The sequence below is a fragment of the Aptenodytes forsteri genome, unplaced genomic scaffold, assembly GCF_000699145.1.
Source record: "Aptenodytes forsteri isolate BGI_AS27 unplaced genomic scaffold, ASM69914v1 Scaffold21, whole genome shotgun sequence".
Classification (NCBI taxonomy): domain Eukaryota; kingdom Metazoa; phylum Chordata; class Aves; order Sphenisciformes; family Spheniscidae; genus Aptenodytes; species Aptenodytes forsteri.
The window spans coordinates 724,257-732,787 of record NW_008795521.1 but is presented as its reverse complement, the minus strand read 5'-3'; the positions used below and the strand labels follow the sequence as shown (position 1 = coordinate 732,787).

The following is an 8,531-nucleotide window of genomic DNA, read 5'->3' as shown; positions in this document are numbered from 1 at the left end:
TAGTGGGCATGGTGGTGTTGGGTTGACGGTTGGACTCGATGATCTTAGAGGTCCTTTCCAACCTCAATGATTCTATGATTCTATGATTCTAAGCTGTAGCACCAAAATTAAGAACACAAGAAGTTCCACCTCTTAGAGGTGTGTTTACTTTTCATGAACTTTCAGGTACACCAAATATTGTAACTATAGCTTTATTTACATTCAGACTTTACAGAGAGCAGCTTAATTTTAAAAAAGCAGCCTCAGAATTTCCTGAATGAAGAAGGCAACTTTTTAAAAAAGTATTTATCAGCTTATTATATTGAGATCCTTTGTGAACCAAAACTGCATTCCTTGTTAAATGTTGTGATATTTACCTGTGTCAAATGAAGAAAAACCACTTCCAAAAGCAGGGAATCCACCAAAGGCAGAGAAAAATGATCCACCACCTCTGCTTCTGCTTCCCCTTGGACCCCGCCTGCCCCCGAAGAAGTCCTCGAAAGGGTCTTCTGCAAAACAGAAGACAACATTTAAGAGGTCAATATTACTGAGTGATTCTGTATTTAATCATTAGGGGTTCTTCATTAAAAAAAGACATTTCCTGTTACAGATAAGATTCTTCCTTTGAAATATTTGATGCTACTGAACTGAACAGTCCACCAAAAAGGCAATTCCTATGCTCCTTCTGGACTAAATTCTGTCTCACTTTTGGACCTAAATTAATTATAAAAAGTAGCTGATGTCCTTATTTTAGCTGTTTAGTATTGAAAACCAGTAAAGCTAATGTAAATGCTCTTACATTTTTCAGTATAATAGAAGTGGCAAGAGCTACAGAAATAGTATTATTTCCACCACATGCTCATATACCATAATACACTGGAGGTATGATAAAAAGTGAAATCAGTATTTATTTGAAGCTAACGATGTCCAGACAGTTAGCATTTGACAGATTTAACACCTCTTCAGATGCATAATCATGATCCCTACACACCCAAGTTACCATAAGGCAAATCCTTCAGCTGTTCTACAGAACTCCCTGTTGTCAGACTAAGGTTTTCCAAGGTGAAGAAAAAAAAAAAGTAGCACTACAGACAAATTAAACTCTTAGAATTTGAATTTAACAAATCTTATAATATTGCACACAGGTACCCGAACTTTCTAGCTAATTTCTAGTCAAGATTTATTGTGGATCACCATGATGAGGTCTCTGAAAAGTAACTTCCAGATCGGTTATATCAATTATTGAAATATAAAAACAGCAGCCAGGGATTGATGACTCATAGTCTTAAAGTGTTCAAAGTGTTTATTTTAGCACTTGCCACATTAGGTACTTCAAACACGTATTCTGATGCACGTTTAGGCAGCAAAGTATGGAGGTTTACACACAGTGTCCCAAAGAGGCATTCGGTCCCTACCAAGCAGGAGGAAGAGGGGAGAAACAGAAAAGGGGTCATGGATAAAATGCTATTTCAAATTCAAGTACAACTGTTATGTCATTCAGAACAGCTGCTGTTTCGTCCCCATTAGGAAGACAATAGTCTCTTTCAAAAGAATAAACAAATAAAAAAGAAGAGCAGGCACAGAGGAAACCAGACACCTATACAAGCAATCCTTATTTACGTGATCACATTTTCCTAAAAAATGGTTATTACTAGAATTTTCTGAAAACTGCTTTTTACTAGTGCTCTTAAAACAACGAGCAACATATAAAATTGCAATCATATAACAGATACTCAAACAAACATAATACTTGCATTAAAATCAGAAAAGTTTAGGAACTTTAACTATTCTCTGCATCAATCACAACTCTCCCAGAATGAGTGTCGTACAGTACCAATGATTTTACCAAGTTTTACAAGTAGGGACTCTCAATATTGAAAGGTAACAGTCTGAAACACTGCTCAGAGTGAGCTCCAACTGAAAAATGCAGAAACTGGTGACAGCAGCAATAGAAGTATGAAAGCAAGGAAAGAGTCTTATAACTGCATGACTGTTCAGAACTACAAATTAACAAAGTGAAGGTCAGAAACGCAGTATTTATTCCACCTCCACCCCTGGTATCCCCACAAAAATCCAAGCTGATTGATGATAAATCACCAAGTTAATGCAATAGTGACAATACTAAAGCAATCAATATAATAAAAATATTCGTTACCATCTGGTTTATGTGCAATTACTTAACAGAAGTGAAACATCACAATGTATTCATGCTGAACAAAGGCAACCACTGAGGTTCAGACATATATTCCCATCAGCAAAGACATAAAATGCCAAGAACAGCAAAAAAATAACCCTATCCTTCCTCTAGCTTCCAGTTATTGAATAAAACAAGACAGGACCAAACTTTTATCTTACATACACTAGACAAGCAAGTGGTAAGATTTTTTTTCTACTTCAGGTGGTTTTTTTGTTTTGTGCTTTCTTTTTTTTCATTTAGAACAAGTTTTCTTCAATATAAAGATAACCTATTATTACCTTTAAAACAACAGAAATTAAACCAATGCTTGGGCATGGAAATATGGGAACCTACCACCAAAATTACCATTTCCAAAACAAGCACTATGCCCATTTAAAAAAAAAAAGGCAATTTTTGTCAGACTAGCATATCAGCTAGCAAGTAAAACCACTCTAGTTAATTGTTTTGTAGTCCAATTTATTCTTGCTAGAGTGACTCATAAGTTAGTTATGAAGGTCATTCACTCACGTGTACAAACGATCTATATTCTATTACTCCCACTGTTAAGCTTTCTATTTATAGTTTAATTTTTCTTGTTACCTGGAGTTCGAATAAAAACAAAACAACCTACCATCTAAGCTTTGAGTTTTTAATCCCCCACAGTAAATCAGCCTATTCTGCAAGTGAAATCTCTCCTTGGCACAACAGCAGCAGAAACGCAAAGGTTTTTAAAGGAGAACCACAGAATCTCCCAGAGACCCCTGCTATCAGCCCAGCTTCTAACTGGATTATTGCCTACTCCTAGCCACACAAAAACCTAGCTGAGATTTGGACATGCCTTATTAGCCTTTGGCAACCCTACGTACCAAAGAAAGAGGTCAGCACTCCGTATTAGCAAATGTTCTAGCCTCAGGTGATTCCTGTTAGCAGCCCTGCTAATAATCCTCTAGTGCTCTTCCAGTAATTCTCTCCAGTAAATAAGATACTCGAACCACTCTTCCACAGTGGACTGCAGAATGCTTAGCAAGAAGGATTATGTAGAGACAGGAAAATGGGTAGGACTTTGAGGGAATATTTCTTACTATCCTGACAGCCATCCAGGTACAGCATACAGGAAAAAAAAAAAGCCAAAAACATTGAGGAGAGAAGACAGCAGGAGGCTACTGCATTATCATTTGTTGTATCCACCACAAAATACACATTAATATAGCAACCTCACAACTACTCAGACCCTGTTTATGCTTTTATTCCCTAAATCAGGATGAGTAATAGTACCATTCAGCAAAATAACAACATTTCAGCCTGGTAGGTCTATTTTTGTGATTTAGCAGAACCTTTCCATATACTATAACCTTTTCACATAGATGGCTTTTTCCAAACGGTTCAAATGCAGTGAATATCACAATATCAGGGTGTTGGGGTTTTTTTAATGACTCCTCTTATGATAGTCATTTTGGTGCTTACAATCCATGTAGTTTTCTTATTGAATGTTAGAAGCATATCAGATCAACAAAACTAAGCAGTAAAAAAAAAAAACCACAAGCCTTTTAAAAAAGGGAGAATACTATACAAATACTATACAACTTAAAAGCTTCAGAAAACTGAAATGCTAGCCTAGTGTCACCTCAGAGTATTACTAAGTACTATTTGGAGATAAATTCACAGTTTATTCTAATCTGGGTATTACCAGAAGCTTATGGGAAGAGAGAGTATCAGATTCAGTTTCAACAAAAATGTTGGAGTACACTTCTGACACAGAACTTGTGGTGCTGTCAAAACAGCAAAGATCAAGAGAGAACAAAAAGTGAGAAATTTCAAGGAAGCCAGTGAGACAGACTTCTCATCTATCAACAACAGCAGATGACATGAAGCTTTTGGGGGGAAAAAGCAAATGCTTCAAAGATCTCATGGTAGTCTGTTACCAAAAAAAGAGACAAAATGAAGGACTTCAGGATTCTTGCTGTTACTAAGTAGGAAGACTGCAGTTACAGAAGCCAAAAAGTTAACGTAAAGGTTGGAACACAAAACCCCCAGCAACACAAAAGATTGTACACTAACAAACCCATCTGAAAATAATTACATTAGAGGTAATGGTTCCAAAAGAATTTACTTGATTTAGAAAAAACTTTGCCAATTTAAATGCAGCAACTGTCTTGTTCCTCTGGGTAAAACCTGCTCACTGCGAACCATGGAATCCTACCTTGCTTTTCTGTAGTCACAGGAAAAGAATTTAACCTCTGAACAAGTCAAATAACAACAATGTAATAAATATCTCACTGCAGTTCAAAATAAGGTAGGTCATGATCCTCCCACACTCAGGAGTCCTCAGTTGTAACCCAGAAACAGGATTTTCTCCCTGTCAGCAGTATAAGCCAATTGCAGAATAATACTTAAAAGATGTGGTTGTTCTCCTTTCCTGCCTTGTGATCATGGAACCAAGTGACAAGTTGCATAAATTCATTGATCCAAAAGAAAACAAAAGTGTTTGTATTGTTAGCTTTCTGTTGCACCCATGAGCTAATCCGACTTAGTACTGGCAAGACTGGCGTATCTGAAAGAAAACGGGCAGGAAAGCACCATAAGATAGGGGAAGGGAGGAAAGGAGGCAGAAACCAGAATATCTACATTTGAAGCAGTCCACAGTTCAGTTAAACTTCATGAAATTCATTAAATCAAATCTAAAGCATTAGCTGAAATCACAATACACTACAAACTAAAAGTGCCACATTTCCTATGGCAGTCACTTCTACCATTACACTTGTACCCTGGCAGCTGCTTGGGGAACCAGATCAGGAACTGATCAGCTGAAAAGAGCATCTCCAGATGAAAGGAAGTTCAGCCACATCAATTCTTTGCTAGAGTTCACACTGTGACCATAAAAGCAACTGTACTGGTTACAAGGAAGACAGCAGGAAGAAGTGCCCAACGGTCAAAAGCAGCACAGGAAGATGCTTTCAGCCATAGAACAATGCTATCCCTGATGAAAAGTGTTGAGCACATTCCAGTGCAATGCCATCATTCACCTCCAGAAAATCAAGTGTTGAGATAAATTGTGCACTGTCAGCAAATGTTCTCACACACACGCACTGCTGCAGCCAGAGATGTTGATAATCTTATAGGGACAGTATGCAAAGGAACATTAGCCTGTAAAAACACTGCTCAGTCACCACTCACTGGACTACTTCCCCAACCAGTGAACTTTCTTTCCTTTATTCTTTGCAATCGGAGCCATGCTATTGCCTCTGCCAAAACACGACACACGAGCTGAATGCCCTTATTGCAGATGCAGAAGGATGACACCGTAGCTGCCACGCACTGAGCAGAGTAGTGTTGAAAGGCTGCTCAGCCCCTACATAAGGAGGCAGTCAAACTCAACAGCATCGACTGTTACGGTCTGCAGTGTTTCAGTAAGCAAAAGCAGTACAGGCTGCCTGCCTGACATCATTTCTTTATATCAAAAGCATACTGTAAGTGACTTTATAGATCATGCCAGAAAAGAGTCTGAAATGCGGGTCTGAATAATGTGTTTATGCAAAGGGCTATAGATATATGATACATACAATAAAACAGAATTCTTGGATTAGGTGTTCTATGTTATCTCCTGTCTGAAAAAAGTTTCAAAGATGCAGATTTGCAGTAAATACACACAGAACCTCATGCTGCAGCTCTGGAATGTACCCAGGCACAAAAAACCATATCATCAGAACTCAACAGGCCACAGAAACCTGTAAGCACTTTTGCATGGAAATATTTTCTTCCTTAACTACAAAATAAGCATACTGTTGATGCCACTTACTCAGAAGAGACACTAAGGCACTGTTGCAAGCACTGTTGATTCACCTGCCTAGAGTGTTTCAGCATGGTCTTCTATAATTGCTCATTACCACAAATCAGATGTCAAACAGATGTTTGCCCCACTTATTTAAGAAAGCTTACCAGCAGAAGCATTTGAAAGTCTTTCTAATGATATATAGCAGAGATCCTGGGATTAGTAATTTTCTAGAAAAAGGAGACTTAAAACATTACCTTTGAATGCCATCTATACCGTAATTACAAAGATGCTAGAGTCCAACTCTAATCAGCATTTCGTATTTATCAAATTAATGCCCAAATATTCAGGCACACCTTAAAAATGGAGGACTCTTCCACTACCATTGTATGACCTGCTCTCCTTGTGCTATGTTCAGCATTTGTCCTCTGACCAATTTAACCAGCCAGCCATCCAAGAAAACAAAACCAAACCAAACCATTTTCTTGGGGACTAACAACCTGAACTGGCTTGGGATGCCTGAGACAAACTTCCTCTTTGGCCAGTGTGCTATCAAACAGCTTCTCAATGTATCTAATGGGACATTAGTCAAAGATTAAAGTTTTAAGACAGACATGAGAATTCAAAGCAAGGCTTCCTCCCTTTCAGCAGCAGAAGTTATATATTAGTTTAGCTATCCACAGAGCCTCACAGCATTACCTATTCCTGTTTGATAATGCTGTCTGGGTGAGACAATTCCTGTGTTTCAAAAACCTTCTTTGAACCTATGAAGTTATTTCTGAAGAATTCATAGTAGTGAAATTTGGACCATGCAGTGGATAATTATGATCTAAAACTGGTGCTTACAAAATACAACTGTGCACATTCATATCAAAGCAACGAATGCACATGCAAATCTGAGCACTTCATAAATTGCACCAAAAGCTTCAAATTTATGTCAACAGAAAGATTAATTACAAAGAGGACAACGTTGTGCAAGATAGCTTTAATTGAAAGCCACCTCCATTTTCAGTTTTAAGAACCCATTTGACTAACAAACACATTTTGCATTAGAACACCCAAACATCATCATTACCAGAAATGGGATTACATATGGATTAAAACCATGATCTGACTCTTATGCAAACCTTTTGCCCCAGCAAGACAACTTTCTGTCCTTGAGACAAAAAGGTTGATGAAGCTATCCCATTCCTAAACAACATCCTAAAACACAGATCATGTAAAAGAGTTTGCAATGATTACTGCTCAGATTTTCTTCTTTCTTGTCAGGTGAAGACTCTTTAGCCTGGATGCTTAAAGTAACTCACTATACTTTTCCAGAACGCTCATGCTTCATTTTATGTAATCGATATTACAGTAGTCAATCTGCAGTAATTCTGTTGTTCGATGGAACCAAACTACATACCATAACTAGTTAGTTGATGGTCTCTGTGACAAATATTTATGTCTAGCTAGCCATATAAAGGCGTTAAGTTTAATTTTACCTTTGGTTTCCAAGAGTATAGATTTTTAAATACCACATAAACCATGTAAACAGAATTCTCAAGGGAAAATTCCACAGAATGTATATGGGTTTATATGCATCAGCTGGTATTAAATGTAAATACATCATGAATTCTACTTCACAAACTACAAAAACATTTAAGACATTTATAAAATACCATCTCAGAAGGTACACTGAGAATACTGAAGTGTTTAGGAACTATAGCAAAACTGTCAAGATTATAACCTATGTTGAAAGAGACTCCACAAAGAGACTTCTCTCGGACATCAAAGTCTAGAGAGCACATCCATCTGGAGCAATTTATCACGTCACATTATTAACACCTTCTACCACGGAGAAAAGCATGGTTCCTTGTGAGATTCATTTAACTAGGCATACAGGCATCTAAAGCTGTTTGAAATGCCCTGAAACATCCTGTCAAGCTTCTAGGTACTGCTGCTGGAGGACACTGGTCTGCTGTATGTCCCGAGTTGTATTTTCTAACCCATACAGAAATTACTCAGGCATCTCAGATACCCTAAACCATCTCAAATGTCACCAGATGGGCATGTGAAGCTCCATGTACATAAAAGATGACTTAAGTAGTTAAGAGTTGTTTGAGCTACTAAATTGCCTGTTGGGTAATGTTATGCTCTTGTGATATACACTCCATCTTTCAATATAATTCTTCACTGATAATCCCTTCCAACATATAACCCGTTCTTGAAGTGAGAATCTGAAAAGCCTCTAAACCAAAACTAAGTAAATTCTTTAACAGCCCAGAATCGGAGTCAAGCATTTTTGCCTACATCAAAACACATCAGTTTCTGTTCCTCACAATGCTTGAAGCAGCAGTCTTTAAATTAATCAATACACCTCCATTACCAGTGGTAACATTGAGATCCTTCCCTCACTATGAACTGTTAAAATACAGCAGAAGAATGTCCTTGAAAAGTTTACAAGTAAAATATGAACAAAACACTACACGGAATGCAACTAAAACAAATCAAGGCAAGCACCATATATAGAATAGGATATAGAATCATAGAATCATTAAGGTTGGAAAAGACCTCTAAGATCATCGAGTCCAACCATCAACCCAACACCACCATGCCCACTAAACC

At 37.6% G+C, this 8,531-nt stretch overlaps 1 protein-coding gene across 3 annotated transcripts in view; it reads right to left on the bottom strand.

Moving 5' to 3' along the window:
- Positions 1 to 8,531, bottom strand: part of DNAJB6 (DnaJ heat shock protein family (Hsp40) member B6) — a 66,139-nt gene that overhangs the window by 37,597 nt on the left and 20,011 nt on the right. For all 3 annotated transcript variants that reach the window (XM_009281841.2, XM_009281839.2, XM_009281840.2), the window contains exon 6: positions 357 to 488. In XM_009281841.2, the coding sequence (XP_009280116.1) occupies positions 357 to 488 (132 nt within the window). The remainder of the gene's footprint in view (positions 1 to 356; positions 489 to 8,531) is intronic.